The sequence below is a fragment of the Nerophis lumbriciformis genome, linkage group LG18 (genome assembly GCF_033978685.3).
Source record: "Nerophis lumbriciformis linkage group LG18, RoL_Nlum_v2.1, whole genome shotgun sequence".
NCBI lineage: Eukaryota > Metazoa > Chordata > Actinopteri > Syngnathiformes > Syngnathidae > Nerophis > Nerophis lumbriciformis.
The window spans coordinates 37,727,487-37,751,522 of NC_084565.2; the positions used below are offsets into that span (position 1 = coordinate 37,727,487).

Here is a 24,036-nt window from a genome sequence, read left to right on the forward strand (position 1 = left end):
CACCCAATGTCAGTGTCAGAGTAGAAATAAACTTCATGATGACATTTTACAAAGTCATAATATGTGGGCTTTTTTATTTATTTTTTTGGCTAAATTATGGCTCGTAAATATGTTGTAACTTGTAGTAGGAATGCTTTCGGTGTCTACTTTAATTTGAAGGTCAGCGGAAAAGCTTTTATTTGTTCTACTTCCGTTGATACTAGGAAGTTGTAGACGAAGAAGAGTTCAAAACTGAAAACATATCGCCGCAATATATTGTGGCTGCTAGCCAGGAAGATAGTCGAAGCTAATAATAATATTACCAAAACATTGTCGAATATGGAGTCGTCAGTAGTGGAGCTGGATGGCAGTGTAATGGAGGGAGTGAGTAGCGCATCATTTTTTTTCTAACTTGCATGTATCTTGTTTCTTGGTGCTGCCGTGACAATGCTAGCAGCCGGCTGGCACCATGCTCACCGGTTGTCCCTTCTCTGTCTCCCCGGGGTTGGTTCTTCGTAGGGCGGACAGATCCTGAGAGTGTCAGCGGCCCTCAGCTGCGTCACCGGCTCTTCCATTAAAGTGTCCAAAATCCGAGCCGGGAGAAGCACACCCGGACTCAGGTGAGCTAGCATCGCGGGCTAACGTTAGCCTATTCATCGTATGTGGTTATAAATGTTTTATATTTATTTTACATGAAAACAGTATTATCAGATGTGTCTCGAAAATACGATTCCAGTGATATAAGTAATATTTTCCTGTGAAAAAAATTAAGAAATATAGGGACTTTTAAAACCGGCGAAAATGCATTAATTTCTGGTTAACTTCTTCAATACAAAAATCAATGGGGCTCAAAGATTGGATTTGTGACCCTTCTGTTAAAAATGTATATCTTAATATATATCCGATTATGAAAATATTAGTATCTTTGGAAAGCTTGCTAAACAAAGAAACACAAAGAGGTTTCATAGATACAGTGCATTTTTAATTGCTTAAAGGGGAACATTATCACCAGACCTATGTAAGCGTCAATGTATACCTCATACTTGCCAACCCTCCCGGATTTTCCGGGAGAATCCCGAAATTCAGCGCCTCTCCCGAAAACCTCCTGGGACAAATTTTCTCCCGAAATTCAGGCGGAGCTGGAGGCCACGCCAGCTCCATGCGGACCGAGTCCGCTTTCCCACAATATAAAGAACGTCTACAGTAAAGCAGTCCGTCTGCCGTAAACAGCAATGTTGTGACACTCTTAAACAGGACAATACTGCCATCTAGTGCATTTGATGAAAGCACTTTTGTGCGTGCCACACAGCAATGCATAATCAGAGAGGGTGTTCAGCATGGTTAGAAAGATAGTGACAGAGAATAGAACAAGGATGGACAATTCAACCCTTAACTCAACAATGAGTAGATGAGTGTTATGTGTGTGTATATGTGTAAATAAATGAACACTGAAATTCAAGTATTTCTTTTATTCATATATATATATATATATATAGCTAGAATTCGCTGAAAGTCAATTATTTCTTATATATATATATATATATATATATATATATATATATATATATATATGTATATATATATATATATATATATATATATATATACATCCATCCATCCATCCATCCATTTTCTACCACTTATTCCCTTGGGGATGTATATATATATATATATATATATATATATATATATATATATATATATATATATATATATATATATAAAATACTTGACTTGGTGAATTCTAGCTGTAAATATACTCCTTCCCTCTTAACCACGCCCCCGCCCCAACCACGCCCCCCGCACCCAACCCCTACCCCCCACCTCCCGAAATTGGAGGTCTCAAGGTTGGCAAGTATGATATACCTTGATGTTGCAGAAAAAAGACCATATATTTTTTTAACCGATTTCCGAACTCTAAATGGGTGAATTTTGGCGAATTAAACGCCTTTCTAATATTCGCTCTCGGACGTGACGTAACATCAGGAAGCAATCCGCCATTTTCTCAAACACCGGGTCAAATCAGCTCTGTTATTTTTCGTTTTTTTCGACTGTTTTCCGTACCTTGGAGACATCATGCCTCGTCGGTGTGTTGTCGGAGGGTGTAACAACACGAACAGGGACGGATTCAAGTTGCACCAGTGGCCCAAAGATGCGAAAGTGGCAAGAAATTGGACGTTTGTTCCGCACACTTTACCGACAAAAGCTATGCTACGACAGAGATGGCAAGAATGTGTGGATATCTTGCGACACTCGAAGCAGATGCATTTCCAACGATAAAGTCAAAGAAATCTGCCGCCAGACCCCCATTGAATTTGCCGGAGTGTGTGAGCAATTCAGGGACAAAGGACCTCGGTAGCACGGCAAGCAATGGCGGCAGTTTGTTCCCGCTGACGAGCGAGCTAAACCCCCTGGATGTCTTGGCTCACACCGTCCCGAAGATGATCAAGAGAAGAATATCGACCCTAGCTTCCCTGGCCTGCTGACATGAGGGTCAACACAGATAGACAGACAACATTCACACACTGGGGCCCATTTTAGTGTTGCCAATCAACCTATCCCCAGGTGCATGTCTTTGGAGGTGGGAGGAAGCCGGAGTACCCGGGGGGAACCCACGCAGTCACGGGGAGAACATGCAAACTGCATAATATAAAAAAAATAAAAAAGATTTTGTGATGCTAAAAAATATCAATGTAATCATAGTAGTATCGACTAGATACGATCCTGTACTTGGCATCATTACAGTGGATGTCAGGTGTAGATCCACCCATGGCGTTTGTTTACATTGTGACGCCGGTGAGCTACGGTGTGTAGTGAAGCATGTTTAGCTATTCCTCGTCCTGCAGGGATGATACTTGTAAGAAACTCACTTTATTTGTCGCCATGGAGGCGAGGATTAGTGATTTAGAAGTAGCTAAAACACTGCAGACTGCGGATGAACATTAGCCGTGTCTTAAAGCACCTCTTCCTGAGGGCGTTTCAGTGTTATAACGTCACCTTTATCTTTACTTTTTAAGCCAAAATGCGTCCGTTCTCCCTTTTCTGCCTACACACTGTGTCTGCTGTAAGTACTCTGTGATTGTGCGCTGCCGAACATGCTCCTCTGCTCGTAAAACCAGCAATGTCACGACGTGACAACTCGCCGTCATGACTGTAAAAAAAATAAATTTACTTTTCAAACAGAGTATAGTACCGTTTTTGATTCATTCGTACCGCGATACTATGCTAGTACCGGTATACCGTACAACCCTACTGTACATTAGGGGTGTAACGGTACACAAAAATTTCGGTTCAGTACGTGCCTCGGTTTAGAGGTCACGGTTCGGTTCATTTTCGGTACAGTAAGAAAACAACAAAATATAAATTGTATGGTTATTTACCAAAATGTGTAAACAATGGCTTTATTCTTTTAGCATTGCTTTAAAATAGCATGGTCAGTGCAACAGCAGGCAGTCATGAATGCTAAGCATAACAATAACATACAAATACACACAGGGTCCATTGCCAGGGTTAGTGCACTCAACATATATAAAATAAAAACTAAATAAGATAAGGCTCAGAATTGGTTTCTTAACAAAACCTTTCTACATATAAAGTGCAACATTAAACTGCTTCAAGTTGTTGCTCAGATTAAATAAAATGACAAAACTTTTCTTCTACATGCAAAAAGTGCAACATTAAACAGTTTCAAGTCAACTCAGCCTCAGATTAACTTTTCTTTCCACCCCGGCCTTTAACCCTGGTGACTTTCACTCAATTTTCATGTTTTTTGCCAGAAAAATCAGTTTATCCACATTGTCTGCAGAAAGAGCAGACCTGCTTGCAGTTAAAATGTCTCCAGCTGTGGTAAATACCCTTTCACTGGGCACGGAGGTAGCAGGTCTGGCGAGGTAGTGCCTGGCTAACTTGGCAGTAAGAGGATATATGGGATCATTGTTCTTCCACCATAGAAGTGGGTCAAAATCTAGTTTTTAATGCAATATGGTCTGATATCTGCTGCTATAAAAACACCAACGGCATTTGTTATTGCTTTAGCCCTGCCTGACTCGCCGAGGAGAAGCTGCTTGAATGCGGTGGGAGCTGTGTTTGTTCGTCTTTCTCTTCGTTGAAGCGATGTTATCCATTGTATCGCACCGCGAAGCCCAAATGTTCCCAAACGGCAGATCTTAACGAGGCAGGAGGGTCTTCCAGCTCTGGCTTTTGCATGTTGTAGTAGCCCGGTCGTTGCTAGCATGCCGTGTGTTGTGCCTCAGGGTGCATTGTTTACACAACGTGCGGTCCGTGTGGAAACTCGTTCGGTACACCTCCGTACCGAACCCCCCTGTACCGAAACGGATAAATACCAATACACGTACCGTTACCATACCTGCCAACTACTCCGGTTTTCCGGTAATTAGTACGGTTTTCATCAACCTATTCCGGGTTACGGTTGCAGTGATAAAAAATACGGTTTTTCATTAATTAAAAAAAATAAAGTTTTATTCACGAAATCGCGTAACAACAATGACAATCGACACTGCTTCCCGTAACTTCCTATCGAGCCATTCCGAATGCCATGCGCGAGGCTATTTATAGCACCGCTGCCAAGCACGAGGCACCAGTTGCCATTGTTTCCAAACGAGCGAACGATCATGGAATCAGCCGGAGAAAAATCGCAAACGAGTCTTAAACCGAAAAGAAAACTGCAGTCATTCCGTGAAGAATATTCAAAAGCCTATCCGGGAATAATTATCCGTTCCAAAAAGGGTGAAAACTACGCGAATTGCACCTTGTGCAGACAAGATTTTTCGATCGGACACGGAGGAATTAGCGATGTAAAAGACCACGTTGGGACAAAAAAACAAATACCATATCATTTTTGCAGTATGATCAATCTGATAGAATAAATTTGGATTTTAGCCACAAAAAGGTAATGACACCAATGTTATGTATTGGAATTGTTTAGTACTGTTATACTGTTAAGTGTTTATACTATTTATGCTTTCAAGTCCAAGTTGAAGAAATCTTGTTAAATGTTGACAGCATAACTACCAAAATACAAAAGTATGTCCTTAATATTTTTGCAGTGCTATTTCTGTTGAAAAGTTAAAATGATTACATTAGAGATGTGATGTGCCACTTTTAAAGTGTCTGATGGCTTAAATTAATTTTCATTAATTTTTCATATTTTGAATTCTTTTGAAAGGCTTACAAAAAAACTACATTTGAATTGTAATTCCATGCTATTGACAGGACTATTAATTTTAATGAAGTTAGCTTACCATGTTTACAGTATAATAATTGTGATAGAAATGGGAATTTTAGGCACAGAATATTTTTTACAATTGAACAAGGCAGTAGATTATACAAGCTTGGACAGAAAGTTAATAATGACACCAATTTTTTTTTTTAATGGAATTGTTTAGTACTGTTTTACCATTTGTTTACTGTAAAAAGTGTTTATACTGTTTATACTTTCAATTAACAAATTGAAGTCTTGTGAAAGGTTGACAGGATAACTGGCATTAACTGTCAAAATAATTTCAAACTATTGAAGTTAGCTTACAGAATAAACATGTCAATCAACCCATATGATTTTTGCTGTAATATTTTTGTTTTGAAAAGTCACTGTGACTGATAGAAAAGTGATGGTTTTAGCAACATTTTAACCTGGCTACTAGGTTTTTCTGATTTCAAAAGTTGGCAGGTATGCGTTACACCCTTACTGTACACACATACCTAAATAGAGCAAAGAGCAAAACGATAATGAAGTGAACATGAGTTAGGACATTCACAATGACTGGTTAGTTCCAGAGTTATGTCACAACATTCATCAGATTGATAGTTTGGGGGAAGAAAATGTTCTTCGGACGGGTTGTTTTGGCGCACCGTGGAGGAGGAGTTTGACCAGGTTGTGAAGGGTCTGTAGTGATGCTACCTGCTCGTTTCATATCCCTTGACCAGTATGAATCCTGGATAGGGGGGAAGATCTTTTCTGCAGTCCTGATTATCCATTGCAGTCTGCGTCTGCCTAGCTTGGTTGAAATTCATTGAAGTTGTTACTCACAGGCTAACTCGTCATTTGTTTTAAAAACACTGTCACCACTCAATATATTGTAGCTATTTTCATTATGGTATCTTCACATTTTCATCCATTCAGACTGCCCTCATCAAAATGAAGACGACGTCACTGACTAATGTGTGTGTCTGTGTGTGCGTTCAGGCCTCAGCATCTGAGTGGACTGCAGCTTGTTTCGGACATGTGTTCTGGCGTCCTGCAGGGCGGCACTATCGGCTCCACGGACATCAGTCTGACACCGGGAAAGATTATTTCCGGGAGCTACACGGCGGACCCACACACAGCAGGGTGACTCTCGCCATCATTGCCACCAATGTACTAGAAAGTGTGTACTGTGTACTCATTCGTGTGTGTGTGTGTGTGTGTGTGTGTGTGTGTGTGTGTGTGTGTGTGTGTGTGTGTCAGGAGTGTGTGTCTGTTGTTGCAGGTCGGCCTGCCGTGCGCTCTCTACACTGACGCCGCGTCACACCTCTGCCTCAGAGGAGGAACCAATGCCGAGATGGCCCCACAGATAGACTACACTGTCAAGGTACTCGTTGTCATTTCATCATCATCATAAGAAGTTGAATAAACTAGTGATTTAATGGTGACCATTTTTCTCTTCAGGTCTTCAAACCCATCGTGGAAAAGTTTGGTGCTCATTTTGACTGTGACATCAGAATGAGGTATGTGTGTGCAATGTTGGCGTTAACGCACTTTTTCTGTCTTTTTACGCATTGAAGTCAGAAAGGACGCGCATTTCCAGAAGTCCGCACGTCACTGGGACACAGTTTTATTTTTTTTTACCGACCCTTTTTTTTATCGATAATCGCTTTCCGCCTGTGTTTCGCTTTGTTTATATTCGCTGGTGTGTTGCCAAAATGTTGCCTGCCCAAAATGTATTTCCTTCGCGCGAGCGCGTGTAACGCTTACATGGGCTAGGCGGGTTAAAAGTATAAACCGTGTAACAGAAGATGGTTCGTCTAGGAGCCTGAGGTATGAAAGATGACGACAACTACCGTATTTTCCGCACTATAAGGCGCACCGGATTATTAGCCGCACCTTCAATGAATTACATATTTCATAACTTTGTCCACCAATAAGCCGCCCCGGATTATAAGCCGCGCCTACGCTGCGCTAAAGGGAATGTCAAAAAAACAGTCAGATAGTTCAGTCAAACTTTAATAATATATTGAAAACCAGCGTTCTAACAACTCTGTCCCAAAATGTACGCAAATGTGCAATCACAAACATAGTAAAATTCAAAATGGTGTAGAACAATAGCAACATAATGTTGCTCGAACGTTAATGTCACAACACACAAAATAAACATAGCGCTCACCTTCTGAAGTTATTCTTCATTCGTAAATCCTTCGAATTCTTCGTCTTCGGTGTCCGAATTGAAAAGTTGGGCGAATACGGGATCCAAAATGGCCGGTTCCGTCTCGTCGAAGTCACCGGAGTCAGTGTCACTGTTCAGCAGTTCTGTGAATCCTGCCTTCCGGAAAGCTCGGACCACAGTTGTGACCGAAATATCTGCCCAGGCATTTACGATCCACTGGCAAATGTTGGCGTATGTCGTCCAGCGCTGTCTGCCCGTCTTAGTGAAGGTGTGTTCGCCTTCGGAGCTGTGTGAAAAAAGCCACCCGGCCTCTTCGCGTAAACTTCCCTTAACCACTCGCTCATCTTTTCTTCATCCATCCATCCCTTCGAGTTAGCTTTTATGATGACGCCGGCTGGAAAGGTCTCTTTTGGCAAGGTCTTCCTTTTGAATATCACCATGGGTGGAAGTTAGCATGGCAAGCTAGAACCACAGTGAAGGATGACTTCTCATTCCCTGTGGTGCGAATATTCACCGTACGTGCTCCCGTTCCACAGTGCGGTTCACAGGAATATCAGTTGCTGTGAAATACGGTAGTAATCCGTGTGCGGATGGAGAGATTGCGTCTTTTTATGAACCGGATCGCTTAGTAGGAGCCATTTTGTGGTCTTTACAGATGTAAACAGGAAATGAAACGTACGGTGATATCCGCGCGTTTTTTCTTCTTCTTCCGGGGGCGGGTGGTTGCTTACAGTAGAAGAAGAAGCGCTTCCTGTTCTATGGGGGCGGGTGCTTTCCTTGGCGGTTGCTTGCGTAGAAGAAGAAGCGCTTCCTGTTCTACCGGGAAAAAAGATGGCGGCTGTTTACCGAAGTTGCGAGATCGAAACTTTATGAAAATGAATCGTAATAAAGCGCACCGGGTTATAAGGCGCACTGTCAGCTTTTGAGAAAAATTGTGGTTTTTAGGTGCGCCTTATAGTGCGGAAAATACGGTAGTTATCTTGGTTTCGACTGCATTAAATGTATTAGCACACTAATATAAATGACACAGATGACACAATAGAAAAAAATAAAAATAATGCCCAAAACAAAAATACAAGATGCAGTCCTTCTGCCTTCTCGGAACCAGTTCACAGTTCAGTTCAAAAGGTACGCAAACGCTTTTGCGTCAGTCCAAAAGTTCAGTTCAAAAACAAAAGTAATCCAAAAAGGTTCGCGGCAGAGGAGAAAAAAATGCTTGTCCTACCGCGTAGTTGTTTAGCTCGCCATTTGTTGAGTTGAGTTTGAAGGTGGATAGGAAGCTCAGGTTGTTTGGGTCAACGGGTATTCCTTCCCGGAAAAAAAACCTGACCTAAAAGTCCAAAAAAAACTAAGTGAGTAACCTAGTTACCTCTTCACTAGCAAAGTACATTATATATGTACTTGAAAGCATAATGTAAGCATTCAATTGTCCCGAATGACTAATTTGTTATACTAATAAACCAATTGATATGACATAATTAACCATGTTGATTAATATACAATCATGAGTCCAATTAAAATGAACATTCATAATACATTTCTAATAATACAGATCATGATTTCTTATCTAAAGTGATAAAACTCAATCATAGATCAATTACAAATTAAATTACATATTCATTTACAAATTCAATTACAAGTTCAATTACAAATTAAATTACAAGTGCACTTATTTAACCTAGTTTAATAATAATACTCATTATTAGAAACTCAATGTATCATAATTCATAGTCAAGTACTTATCCAAACATTCAAAATTGATAAACAATCAAGCAAAGTTAAATTAAAGTGTTGCGCAACAACCTAAATACACGCACCTGCGTTCCATCTGATTCGCATCCACAAAGTGGCAAAAGCATATTAGCAGTTTAAAGCCCTTTGCCACTTTGCTAAACTAAACTGTTGCCTATAAATCGGCTGGATGATCAAAAGAAAAGAAAACATAATTATCTGAGTAATCGAGGGCAAAACAACATACCATGCACGCCCCGATAATCGAACATGCCGGCTCTATGGAAGAATGGCAGCGGTTAGCGCCTATGCTAAAACAAATGCTAAAATAATATTGGCGACATGACACATGATTGTGAGTTTGGAATTCCGTTGATTATGCCATGGCAAAAGACTCACCTAATTAAGAAGTTTGCAAAGTGTGAGAATGAGGAGATTTTGCAAGTTTCTTCTCAAGCGCGTCTCACAGCACCGCAGCCACAGCAGACGGGAGGGGGTGGTAAGGTGAGCGGCACTTCCTTAAGAAGGAGGTGAGCGGCAGGAAGTAACCCTCCACAATAAAAGTCTTCGCACTATATGCATATTTTCAATGGGTATTTTAAATATGGGTTACACGCGCACTGCTCGCTAAACCTGCATTGCTTGGCTTGGTCTGTCCTAGAGATGTCCGATAATATCGGCCGATAAATGCTTTAAAATGTAATATCGGAAATTATCGGTATCGGTTTAAAAAGTAAAATGTATGACCTTTTAATACGCCACTGTACGGAGTGGTACACGGACGTAGGGAGAAGTACAGAGCAGTTGCGTCTCCCAGTCATACTTGCCAACCCTCCCGATTTTCCCGGGAGACTCCCGAATTTCAATGCCCCTTCCGAAAATCTCCCGGGGCAACCATTCTCCCGAATTTCTCCCGATTTCCACGCAGACAACAATATTGGGGGCGTGTCTTAAGGGCACTGTCTTTGCGTGCCGGCCCAATCACATAATATCTACGGCTTTTCACACACACTAGTGAATGCAAGCATACTTGGTCAACAGCCATACAGGTCACACTGAGGGTGGCCGTATGAACAAGTTTAACACTGTTACAAATATGCGCCACACTGTGAACCCACACCAAACAAGAATGACAAACGCATTTCGGGAGAACATCCGCACCGTAACACAACATAAACACAACCGAACAAATACCCAGAAGCCCTTGCAGCACTAACTCTTCCGGGACGCTACAATATACACCCCCCCGCCCCCCCTCCCACCTCAGCCTCCTCATGCTCTCTCAGGGAGAGCATGCCCCAAATTCCAAGCTGCTGTTTTGAGGCATGTTAAAAAAAAAACGCACTTTGTGACTTCAATAATAAATATGGCAGTGCCATGTTGGCATTTTTTTCCATAACTTGAGTTGATTTATTTTGGAAAACCTTGTTACATTGTTTAATGCATCCAGCGGGGCATCACAACAAAATTAGGCATAATAATGTGTTAATTCCACCACTGTATATATCAGTATCGATTGATATCGGAATCGGTAATTAAGAGTTGGACAATGTTGGAATATCGGATATCGGCAAAAAAGCCATTATCGGGCATCTCTAGTCTGTCCACAGCGGATTAGTAATTGTAAGACAAACACTTTATCTTCGTGGTTATTGTAACGCTACGTGTTTGACATTATTTAAGCCTTTATCGTGTCCGGAAAATTACAGTTTTCCTTTTTTCTGTTGTTAATCCGATGTTGATGTGATAAAACCTCTTTCTTGTTTGGAAGATACATCCAATTGTAACTGTTATTTCTTCCTGCAAATAATACATACTTATAAAGTGTTTGGATGTAATAATTTATGTGAAATTTTCATTAAATGTAATATTGCCTGACAAAAAGTGATTCAACATAATATTTTGTTATTTACACACGCATATTTTACTAGAATACCCTTATGGGCATTACATACATCAAAATCAATACTGTACTGTTTACTTCTTGAAATACCCTTCAAATACATTTTTGGCAGCAGCAAGGTGGTCGTTTGGGTAGATATTTGCTCTAAAAAGGGTATTTCAACAAGTAAACAGTACAGTTGGTACTTTATTTTGATATATGTAATGCCCATAAGGGTATTCTAGTAAAATATGCAGGGATGAGATGTGTCAATTGTCCTCGTCAGCCACAGAACTTTGATTTTAGGGCGGCAGCGGTAAAGTTTAGATCCATGAAGGAAAGACGAAAGTGATTGAATGTTTATAACTGAATACATTTACATATGTGTCAGGTTCAAACACTGATGACATCTATTAAACGGACAAAGAAGCAAGGAATCAAACAGAGACAGAATTAAATTTGGCTCAATTGAGGAGAAGCGTCTGGGCTGTACTCATGTACAGTCTCCCGTCAAGATTATACGCCTCCTCTTTTATTTGGACTTTCCCTGATTACATGGCAACAGCCGTTTCTAAAGGAAGGGGGTCGTAAACAGCCGCTGCCTTCGTTCACAAAACAGTTCAAAGAAAAGGTGCCTGGAGGGGGGTGAGGTCCTGCTTCCTCTCCGCTTTGTCAAAGACAAAATCTTCCTGTGGATTACAATACATCAAAGAAACCCACCCCTTCATGTCGCTTCCCATCCTACACAGTGGAGTTTTACAAGCCTTTTGCTTGGTAGGATCAAAGATAGATAGATAGTACTTTATTGATTCCTTCAGGAGAGTTCCCTCAGGAAAAAAAAGACAGCTTTTGTCCTCTCGCCGGGAACTCATGGCAACACAAAGTTTTGTGATAACTTAGATACAATTATTCTGACAATATGCATAGAAATTTGTTTTCCTTTGTATTATTTTTTCAATGAATTAAGTAACGTTTATGACAACCTTTTTCCTAAACTATATAGAATGTGAGAGAACAGGATAATGCATACATTTATCATTTGTTTTCAAAACGCTTACAAAAAAGTGGGAACCCAAAAATTTACTGTGGGACCCCATTTTTATGACTTGATGGGGTCCCTGGGACCCCGTTTTGAAAATTCCTAGCGCCAACAATGTGTGTGTATGTCTGTGTGAATGATTATTTCTTACCTTTGTGTGTGTGTGTGTGTGTGTGTGTGTGTGTGTGTGTGTGTGTGTGTGTGTGTGTGTGTGTGTGTGTGTGTGTGTGTGTGTGTGTGTGTGTGTGTGTGTGTTTCAGAGGCTTCTATCCAAAAGGCGGGGGAGAGGTGGCCGTCTCTGTGAGTCCCGTCAAAGAGTTGCAGGCCGTCACCATGTTGGACAGAGGAACCATCACCAAGATTTACGGCAGAGCGTACGTCGCCGGCGTGCTGCCTTACAAGGTACGAATGCTGACGCGGCTCTCCGGGCGGTCATGTGACTGCCGCGTGTTTGTCTCCAGCTGGCCAAGGACATGTCGACCGCCGCAGTTCGTACAATCAGGAGAGAAATCAAAGATCTGTACGTCAACATTCAAGCACTGCAGGAGAAAGAGAAGGCCTTTGGCAACGGCAGCGGCATCATGTAAGCCCCGCCTCCCCGAACAAAACATGATACAGCGATGTAGTGTAATAGCTAATAATACACCTCATTAATAATGAAATCATGTTATTGTTAGAATTTTCCATGGGCCAATTTAAAAAATGACCCTGCAGGCTTCACTTGACACCGCTGACTTAGGTTCCACGTTTTAGCATTAGCTAATAAGATGCTAATAACCAAACCAAAAGTTAAAGGGGAACATTATCACCAGACCTATGTAAGCGTCAATATATACCTTGATGTCGCAGAAAAAAGACCATATATTTTTTTTAACCGATTTCCGAACTCTAAATGGGTGAATTTTGGCGAATTAAACGCCCATCGGGAAGCAATCCGCCATTTTCTCACTTTCGTCGGTGTGTTGTCGGAGGGTGTAACAACACGAACGGGGACGGATTCAAGTTGCACCAGTGGCCCAAAGATGCGAAAGTGGCAAGAAATTGGACGAAATTTGTTCAAAATACGAGGCTGTGGGGAAAGCCGACGAAACGGTCAGTCGTTTGTTCCGCACACTTTACCGACGAAAGCTATGCTACGACAGAGATGGCAAGAATGTGTGGATATCCTGCGACACTCAAAGCAGATGCTGACATCAACTCGAAAACTAGACGGATCAGCTTTCAGGAAAAGAGAGCGGATGAGGGTATGTCTACAGAATATATTAATTGATGAAAACTTTATTCATTACTCGCGGTTTTACGTAAATTATTATACATAAACTGTGTTTACTAATAACTTAGCTTAAAAACATTTATTTTTTTCAATCATTCGAGTACATTCGGGTAGTCTTGTGTAATGCAGTATTTTGTGTCTATTTAGGTATGGTTACGGTAACCTGAGTGCTGAAATCGTGGAAAAAGATATGTTCTTAGCGCGCCTGAAATGGGCTGTCTGCACTCTCAAAGTGCATGTTGTTGCCAAATGTATTTCATATGCTGTAAACCTAGTTCATAGTTGTTAGTAATTATCTTATCAAACAGTGTTAAGCCGCTGAAATCCGAGTCTGAATCCGAGCTAATGTCGCTATACCTTGCTGTTTGTTTGTATTGGCATCACTGTGTGACGTCACAGGAAAATGGACGGGTGTATGTAACGATGGTTAAAATCAGGCACTTTGAAGCTTTTTTTAGGGATATTGCGTGATGGGTAAAATTTTGGAAAAAACTTCGAAAAATAAAATAAGCCACTGGGAACTGATTTTTAATGGTTTTAACCCTTCTGAAATTGTGATAATGTTCCCCTTTAATGAAGGGTTATTTGTTGGGATATCCCAGTTAACATTTTTTGTCTCCGATCCCGATCTGATTTTTTTACGGCCTCAGATCCAATCCAATTTCGAGTCCTGATCCGATACTCTGAAAATAAATATGTTGTCAAAAATATTCTATAGCAAGTACCGTATTTTTTGGACTCTAAGGCGCACTTAAAATCCTTTCATTTTCTCAAAAATCGACTTATAACCCGGTGCGTCTAATGTACGGAATAATTCTGGTTGTGCTTTACCGACCTCGAAGCAATTTTGTTTGCTCCATGGTGTAATAAGTGTGACCAGTAGATGGTAGTCACACACAAGAGATACGTGTAGGCTGCAATATGACGCCAGTAAATGACACCAAAACTTAAAATGTTCCATTGAAAATAAAGAACATTACACACAGCACACAAAAATCTGTCAAAATGTTTTAGTATGACTTTGAAGCCACACCGCTTGATAGATTGTCGGCCCATTACGGCTACCGTATTATTATGGTGTGTGTGTGTATAAGGACCTCAAAATGGCACCCATTAGCAGACATATTATCTGATTGTTATTACTTTATTACTCTGGTACTCTTGTTTTGTTCTGCATATTGTACAGTATTTTGTATATTGTACAGGATTGCTTATTGTTTTTATTGGATCGTAGTCTATGTTTATTTCAATTCCTATTTTTTATCTTTTTTTACTACTTGTGTGATTTATTTTTATTCCATATTTGTTTCCACTACCGCACCTTAAATTGGAGTCCTTAATCTTGTTATATGCAAATATAATGACAGTAAAGTACATTCTATTCTATTCTATATTATCTGGTGTTGTTTCACAATATAATGCAAAACCAACTTTTCTTACCTTCTGGTACCTGCTGATGTGTATTTGAGATCTGCATTAGTCCTGATAATTTGCGCACGTCCGCCATTGTAGTTCGTGACGATGTCGTAGTCGATAAGCTTCTTCTTTTTCTCTATCTTCTTCTTATGTGGCATTCATCCTCTGCTGTTGCCATTTCTAATATAAAGTAGTGTAAAGTTCTTACTTATATATTGCTATAGAAGCACTAAAAACTACCTGTGTAGTGGGTTTACATAATTCACCCACAGAACTTTAGTTATTAGAGAGTTGTGGTCACACGGTTTTTCACGGACACATTTCCGGCATTGTTGTTGCACTAGTGAGCCACGGATGAGAAGTTGCTGCTTTTGACACTTCTTCCACTCCCGTCCTTGCACGCTACAACAAAGATGACGGGGAGAAGACGCTGTCCAAAGTGAGCCACGTAAATAAGACCCGCCCACAAAACGGCGCATCCTGAAGCGACTGTCAGAAAGCGACTTGAAGATGATCTGTAAAACATCATCCTATGCAACATTTTGACTTAAGAACCATCATTACATGTTATGTAGACCACAAGGAAGTGTTTTACATTTAGAAAAAAATCATATGACCCCTTTAATGCACCTTTTGTATGAGAAAATAACTAAATAGACCCGCTCGTCGGCAGTGCGCCTTATAATCCAGTGCGCCCTATGGTCTGGCATATACGGTAACGAAAATAAAAGTATGCATTTACGTGTGGACAAAAGGCCTTAACGCAGAGATAAGTATGCGTTTATTATTAAGTATCCGTGTTGGTGTGGCCTAAGTGTATTAATAAGCCTGAAAACTGATTGTGTGTTTTCAGAATCATAGCAGAGTCGTCCACAGGATGTGTGTTTGCGGGTTCAGCTCTGGGCAAGAAAGGTGAGCAGAACTTTATGTGCAGTACTGTAACTTGTGTTGTCCACTAAGGACTCTGGGGGGGGGGGGCGGGGGGGGGGGGGGGGGACACAAACCTGAAAAGACATGTTAATATTTTTATGACATACACACAAGCTCAAGTCTTAGGGCCTCCTTGTGTCTTAAAGGGGAACATTATCACCAGACCTATGTAAGCGTCAATATATACCTTGATATTGCAGAAAAAAGACCATATATTTTTTAGCCGATTTCCGAACTCTAAATGGGTGAATTTTGGCGAATTAAACGCCTTTCTATTATTCGCTCTCGGGAAGCAATCCGCCATTTTCTCACTTTCGTCGGTGTGTTGTCGGAGGGTGTAACAACACGAACAGGGACGGATTCAAGTTGCACCAGTGGCCCAAAGATGCGAAAGTGGCAAGAAATTGGACGAAATTTGTTCAAAATACAAGGGTGTGGGGAAAGCCGACGAAATGGTCAGTCGTTTTTTCCGCACACTTTACCGACGAAAGCTATGCTACGACAGAGATGGCAAGAATGTGTGGATATCAATCAATCAATCAATGTTTATTTATATAGCCCTAAATCACAAGTGTCTCAAAGGGCTGCACAAGCCACAACGACATCCTCGGTACAAAGCCCACATAAGGGCAAGGAAAAACTCACCCCAGTGGGACGTCGATGTGAATGACTATGAGAAACCTTGGAGAGGACCGCATATGTGGGTAACCCCCCCCCCCCCTCTAGGGGAGACTGAATGCAATGGATGTCGAGTGGGTCTGACATAATATTGTGAGAGTCCAGTCCATTGTGGATCCAACATAACAGTAAGAGTCCAGTCCATAGTGGGGCCAGCAGGACACCATCCCGAGCGGAGACGGGTCAGCAGCGCAGAGATGTTCCCAGCCGATGCACAGGCGAGCGGTCCACCCCGGGTCCCGACTCTGGACAGCCAGCACTTCATCCATGGCCACCGGACCCGAAAATAATACGTTACAGTAGTCGAGACGAGACGAGACGTAACGAACGCATGAATAATGATCTCAGCGTCGCTAGTGGATAAAAAAGAACGAATTTTAGCGATATTACGGAGATGAAAGAAGGCCGTTTTAGTAACACTCTTAATGTGTGATTCAAACGAGAGAGTTGGGTCGAAGATAATACCCAGATTCTTTACTGATTCGCCTTGTGTAATTGTTTGGTTGTCAAATGTTAAGGTGGTATTATTAAATATATCCTGCGACACTCAAAAGCTGATGCTGACATCAACTCCAAAACTGGACAGATCAGCTTTCAGGAAAAGCGAGCGGATGAGGGTATGTCTACAGAATATATTAATTGATGAAAACTTTATTCATTACTCGAGGTTTTACGTAAATTATTATACATAAACTGTGTTTACCAATACGGTAATTTAGCTTAAAAACATTTTTTTTTTTCAATCATTCGAGTACATTCGGGTAGTCTTGTGTAATGCAGTATTTTGTGTCCATTTAGGTATGGTTAACCTGAGTGCTGAAATCGTGGAAAAATATGTTTTTAGCGCACCTGAAATGGGCTGTCTGCACTCTCAAAGTGCATGTTGTTGCCAAATGTATTTCATATGCTGTAAACCTAGTTCATAGTTGTTAGTTTCCTTTAATGCCAAATAAACACATACCAATCGTTGGTTAGAAGGCGATCGCCGAATTCGTCCTCGCTTTCTCCCGTGTCGCTGGCTGTCGTGTCGTTTTCGTCGGTTTCGCTTGCATACGGTTCAAACCGATATGGCTCAATAGCTTCAGTTTCTTCTTCAATTTCGTTTTCGCTACCTGCCTCCACACTACAATCATCCGTTTCAATACATGCGTAATCTGTTGAATCGCTTAAGCCGCTGAAATCCGAGTATGAATCCGAGTTAATGTCGCTATAGCTTGCTGTTCTAACCGCCATGTTTGTTTGTATTGGCATCACTATGTGACGTCACAGGAAAATGGACGGGTGTATATAACGATGGTTAAAATCAGGCACTTTGAAGCTTTTTTTAGGGATATTGCGTGATGGGTAAAATTTTGAAAAAAACTTCGAAAAATAAAATAAGCCACTGGGAACTGATTTTTAATGGTTTTAAACCTTCTGAAATTGTGATAATGTTCCCCTTTTAAAGAGGACGTGTTGTGTTTCAGGCGTGTATGTGGACCAAATTGGCATTGAGGCTGCGGAGATGCTGCTTAGAAACATCCGGCACAGCGGCTGCGTGGACGAGTTCCTTCAGGACCAGGTAAGTGGTGAGGACTCGTGTGAAGAGGGATTGTGATGACGACAATCTTGTCTCGTCAGCTCATCATCTTCATGGCGCTGGCAAAGGGGACCTCTCGGATTCGGACAGGCCCCGTAACGCTCCACACTCAGACGGCCATCCACGTGGCGGAGCAGCTGACTCAGGTGAGGTCTTGCCATCTTTTAGAACTTCTAAAAAAAACATTGGGGGCCAATGTAGTCCTGTCAAAGTTGTTTTGTGTTCATATAATAGGATTGTGTCAGTTCAGTTTATTTATTTATATAGCACATTTAAAAACAACACCAGTTGGCCAAAGTGCTGACATAAGAAATAATTAGAAACAAAAATAGGGCAGTGTCACATTTACATTGTAACACAGGATGAATACAATACAATACTTCAACGTACCTTAAAAGAAGTGCAAAATATATCACCTAAAATACTAAAATGTAGTAAAAAAATATGTTTATAATTTGAGTACTGTTCATGATTAGTTTTACTCACAGGTGTCAAACTCAAGGCCCGGAGGCCAGATCTGGCTCGCCACATCATTTTATATAGCTCGCAAAAGCGTGCAAATGATGTGTTTTATAATAAGCGTAGTACTTTTCTTACAAGATGTACTTGTTCTTTCTATTTTAACAGAAAAAAAGCACTTACTGCATGTAACCGCTTATAATTCATAATGTAATATAATGCAACAAATATTAAAGGGGAACATTATCACAATTTCAGAATGGTTAAAACCATTAAAAATCAGCTCCCATTGGCTTATTATATTTTTCGAAGTTTTTTTCAAAATTTTACCCATCACGCAATATCCCTAAAAAAAAAAAGCTTCAAAGTGCCTGATTTTAACCATCGTTATAAACACCCGTCCATTTTCCTGTGACGTCACATAGTGATGCCAATACAAACAAACATGACGGAAAGAACAGCAAGCTATAGCGACATTAGCTCGGATTCAAACTCGGATTTCAGCGGCTTAAGCGATTCAACAGATTACGAATGTATTGAAACGGATTGTTGTAGTGTGGAGGCAGGTAGCGAAAACGAAATTGAAGAAACTGAAGCTATTGAGCCATATCGGTTTGAACCGTATGCAAGCGAAAACGACACGGGAGAAAGCGAGAACGAATTCGGCGATCGCCTTCTAACCAACGATTGGTATGTGTTTGTTTGGCATTAATGGAAACCAACAACTATGAACTAGGTTTACAGCATATGAAATACATTTGGCAACAACATGCACTTTGAGAGTGCAGACAGCCCAGTTTTAATCAATTAATATATTCTGTAGACATACCCTCATCCGCGCTCTTTTCCTGAAAGCTGATCTGTCCAGTTTTGGAGTTGATGTCAGCAGGCCAGGGAAGCTAGGGTCGATATTCTTCTCTTGATCATCTTCGGTGGCATAATGGACGGTGTGAGCCAAGACATCCAGGGGGTTTAGCTCGCTCGTCTGCGGGAACAAACTGCCGCCATTGCTTGCCGTGCTCCCGAGGTCCTTTGTCCCTGAATTGCTCACACACTCCGGCAGATTCAATGGGGGTCTGGCGGCAGATTTCTTTGACTTTATCGTTGGAAATGCATCTGCTTTGAGTGTCGCAGGATATCCACACATTCTTGCCATCTCTGTCGTAGCATAGCTTTCGTCGGTAAAGTGTGCGGAACAAACGTCCAATTTCTTGCCACTTTCGCACCTTTGGGCCACTGGTGCAACTTGACTGTCCCTGTTCGTGTTGTTACACCCTCCGACAACACACCGACGAGGCATGATGTCTCCAAGGTACGGAAAACAGTCAAAAAAACGGAAAATAACAGCTGATTTGACTCGGTGTTTGAGAAAATGGCGGATTGCTTCCTGATGTGACGTCACAACGTCATCGCTCCGAGAGCGAATACTAGAAAGGCATTTAATTCGCCAAAATTCACCCAGAGTTCGGAAATCGGTTAAAAAAATATATGGTCTTTTTTCTGCAACATCAAGGTATATATTGACGCTTACATAGGTCTGGTGATAATGTTCCCCTTTAAGATGTCATATATTCTGAATTTTTTTTTGTTAAAATATAAATAATTGAATATTTGCTTGACTCTTGATTTCAAAGCAAGTTATCCACCAAATTATGCACTGTTAAAATGACGATAAATATCGCGGTAGTTTTTTACATTCACAGTAACACTCTAAAAACATAGATATTCCCGCGACAAAAAAATGTTATATTGTTTTTCCATTTAAAGTAAAATGCTGTTAAAACATTGTAAAATTTTAGCGTAAAATTCTGGCAACTGAGATGCCCGTTTTTTTACCGTAAAATTCAAAACATTTTTTACAGTATAGGTAAAAACAAATATGTAATAATCAGACCCATCATCCGGAAAGTATTCTAGGGCCTCACTTTTTTCACATTTTGTTATGTTAAAGCCTTATTCCAAAATGGAATAAATTCATTTTTGTCATCAAAATTCTACAGACAATACCCCATAATGACAATTTGACAAGGTTTTCTTTTTAAATTGCAAATAAGAAAGTCACATGTACATAAGTATTCACAGCATTTGCCCAATACTTTGTTGATGCACTTTTGGCAGCAATTACAGCATCAAGTCTTTTTGAATACGATGACACAAGCTTGGCACACCTATCTTTGGACAGTTTCTCTCATTCCTCTTTGCAACACCTCTCAAGCTCCATCAGGTTGGATGGGAAGTGTTGGTCTTCATCCAGGATGTCTCTGTACGTTGCTGCATTCATCTTAGTCTAGTCAGGGAGGTGACCAAGAACCCGATGGTCACTCTGTCAGAACTACAGCATTCCTCTTTGGAAGAGAGGAGAACCTTCCAGAAGGACAATCCACCAACAAGGTCTTTATGGTAAAGTGGCCAGACGGAAGCCATTTCTTGGTAAAATGTTTGCCAAAACGTGCCTGAAAGACTCTCAGACCATGAGAAAACAAAATGATCTGGTCTGATGAGACAAAGATTGAACTCTTTGGCGTCATATTTGGAGGAAACCAGGTACCGCTCATCACCAGGTCAATACCATCCCGAGTGAAGCATGGTGGTGGCAGCATCATGCTGTAGGGATAGTTTTCAGCGGCAGCAACTAAGGATAGAGTGAAAGATGAATGCAGCAATATACAGAGACATCCTGAATGAACCAATGCTTCCCATCCAACCTGATGGAGCTTGAGAGGTGCAGCAAAGAGGAATGGTCAAAATTGTCCAAAGATAGGTGTGCCAAGCTTGTGGTGTCGTATTCAAAAAGACTTGAGGCTGTAATTGCTGCCAAATAAAAAACAAAGTATTGAGCAAAGCATTGGCGTTGTTAGGCATATTTTAGGGGGGCTCAAGTCCCCCTAAAATATTCTTAAGCCCTCCTAAATAATTTGGTGTTTTGTGTTTTTTTTTTTTTTACAAATACATGCCGACATAGTCATTATAAAGTGGCCCGAATATGAGTTTAAATAAATAATCATATAACCTGTTATTATTCACTCAGTTTCCCCTCACTTTGTAGCATAAGGTAGAGCCCCTTTAGTGCGTCGGTATCCAATCCATTCCACTTGTTCATATAGAAAATGCCCACATCACTCAAATTCCAGTCCGCATTTTCTCTGCGACCTTGCTTGCGGTCCTGCAGGTGTACGAAGCACATTATCTTCCTTTACAATGAGTGAAGCTGCACAAAACCTTGTGTGTGCAATTGTAAATAATTTAGTTTTTAAGTTTTGTGTTTCTTGTAGAATCTATATAAAGTAATATACATTAGCCTATTGTTAAAATAATGAAAAAAACATCATTAAATATATTTGTTTTATTGTATTGTTACATTAATAGCTGTTGTATTATTATAGGATGGCTTGTTAAACATTTCATAGGATTTTCAGAGGGATTGTAGCTGAGATAGGCTCCAGCGCCCCCCGCGACCCCAAAGGGAATAAGCGGTAGAAAATGGATGGATGGATGGATGGAAAAACCAAGACATTTAATATAAAATGTAGAATGAATAAATACATAAAAAGAAAAGAAAAAAATGGTTAAAAGCCATCGTCCCGGGGAGCATTTCATTTCGTCCCGTGCATTTAAAAAAAAAAAATAATAATAACAGTGAATGATTTCTAAGTCTTTGTTTGCCGTTTGTGAAGTTTTGTGCTTGTGCGTAACGTTCGCTCGCATCCTGTGCATCTCCTGGGGGCTAAGCCCCCCCTGTCCTTAAAAGCTAGTGACGCCCCTGGAGCAAAGGCTGTGAATACTTATGTACCGGTACATGTGATTTGTGTTAGTTTTTAATTTTTAATTTAAAAAAACAAACTTTTTACATTGACATGGGGTATTGCATACCTGCCAACTACTCCGGTTTTCCCGTAATTAGTACGGTTTTCATCAACCTATTCCGGGTTACGGTTGCAGTGATAAAAAATACGGTTTTTCATTAATTAAAAAAAATAATTTTTTTTAAAGTTTTATTCACGAAATCGCGTAACAACAATCACAATCGACACTGCTTCCCGTAACTTCCTATCGAGCCATTCCGAATGCCTTGCGCGAGGCTATTTATAGCACCGCTGCCAAGCACGAGGCACCAGTTGCCATTGTTTCCAAACGAGCGAACGATCATGGAATCAGCCGGAGAAAAATCGCAAACGAGTCTTAAACCGAAAAGAAAACTGCAGTCATTCCGTGAAGAATATTCAAAAGCCTATCCGGGAATAATTATCCGTTCCAAAAAGGGTGAAAACTACGCGAATTGCACCTTGTGCAGACAAGATTTTTCGATCGGACACGGAGTAATTAGCGATGTAAAAGACCACGTTGGGACAAAAAAACACAAGTCTAATGCCGTTGCTAAATTTGGATTTTAGCCACAAAAAGGTAATGACACCAATGTTATCTATTGGAATTGTTTAGTACTGTTATACTGTTAAAAGTGTTTATACTATTTATGCTTTCAAGTCCAAGTTGAAGAAATCTTGTTAAATGTTGACAGCATAACTACCACAATACAGAAGTATGTCCTTAATATTTTTGCAGTGCTATTTCTGTTGAAAAGTTAAAATGATTACATTAGAGATGTGATGTGCCACTTTTCAAGTGTCTGATGGCTGAAATTAATTTTCATTAATTTTTCATATTTTGAATTCTTTTGAAAGGATTACAAAAAAACTACATTTGAATTGTAATTCCATGCTATTGACAGGACTATTAATTTTAATGAAGTTAGCTTACCATGTTTACAGTATGATAATTGTGATAGAAATGTGAATTTTAGGCACAGAATATTTTTTACAATTGAACAAGGCAGTAGATTATACAAGCTTGGACAGAAAGTTAATAATGACACCAATTTTTTTTTTTATGGAATTGTTTAGTACTGTTTTACCATTTGTTTACTGTAAAAAGTGTTTATACTGTTTATACTTTCAATTAACAAATTGAAGTCTTGTGAAAGGTTGACAGGATAACTGGCATTAACTGTCAAAATAATTTCAAACTATTGAAGTTAGCTTACAGAATAAACATGTCAATCAACCCATATGCTTTTTGCTGTAATATTTTTGTTTTGAAAAGTCACTGTGACTGATAGAAAAGTGATGGTTTTAACAACATTTTAACCTGTCTGAATGCAATCAATCATTTTGCGTCGGCAGCCAGAACTGCAATGTGGCCCTCTATGAAAATGAGTCTAACACCCTTGGTTTAACTGATGAAAGCTTACCCCCTAATGGCTCTTCTCTGCAACTTTACCAAGTTACCGGTAACCTTTTTTTTTTTTTTCTCTCACAGGCCAAGTTCACGGTCACGAAGTGTGAGGACGAAGTGAGCAACAATGCCACCTACATCATTGAATGCCAAGGGTCAGGGCTCACTAACCCCAACCTATAACAACTCGGGAAGTGCTCCAACATGGCTGAACTGCTCAGGTTTTGTTTTTTTCAGCTATAATAATCAATAAAGAAATGGGAATAAACTGTCTTGCTCTGCTTTTTAGTGTGAAAAGTGTACTTTGCCCAACTCTTCCGTTATTGTTATTGGCATTTTTTTTTTTTTTGCCTGTGCAAAGTTCCAAAGACATCACATTTTGCTGGTCAAAACTTGCACTGGTTTCCGTGACGAGTCGACCACGTGACCCCGTTAAGTCGCCTGTGACAAGTGGGCCGACGT

General features: G+C 40.4%; 1 protein-coding gene across 1 annotated transcript; it reads left to right on the top strand.

Moving 5' to 3' along the window:
• The first annotated feature begins 195 nt into the window (after positions 1-195).
• On the top strand, positions 196-23,846 carry rtca (RNA 3'-terminal phosphate cyclase). The gene is made up of 11 exons (XM_061978315.2): positions 196-363; positions 499-599; positions 6,182-6,325; positions 6,443-6,566; positions 6,644-6,702; positions 12,271-12,412; positions 12,472-12,593; positions 15,553-15,611; positions 17,774-17,868; positions 17,928-18,032; positions 23,659-23,846. Exons 1-11 carry the CDS (start codon positions 319-321, stop codon positions 23,755-23,757), a joined length of 1,095 nt encoding a protein of 364 aa, XP_061834299.1. The 5' UTR covers positions 196-318; the 3' UTR covers positions 23,758-23,846.
• Positions 23,847-24,036: the final 190 nt, after the last annotated feature.

What these genes read in the sequence shown, in the direction of transcription:
- rtca (XM_061978315.2), top strand. Translation starts at nt 319, where the DNA reads ATGGAGTCGTCAGTAGTGGAGCTGGATGGCAGTGTAATGGAGGGA. An exon ending in AGAAGCACACCCGGACTCAG is followed by an intron (nt 600 to 6,181) that starts GTGAGCTAGCAT and finishes GTGTGCGTTCAG; the next exon opens with GCCTCAGCATCTGAGTGGAC. An exon ending in CCGGCGTGCTGCCTTACAAG is followed by an intron (nt 12,413 to 12,471) that starts GTACGAATGCTG and finishes GTTTGTCTCCAG; the next exon opens with CTGGCCAAGGACATGTCGAC.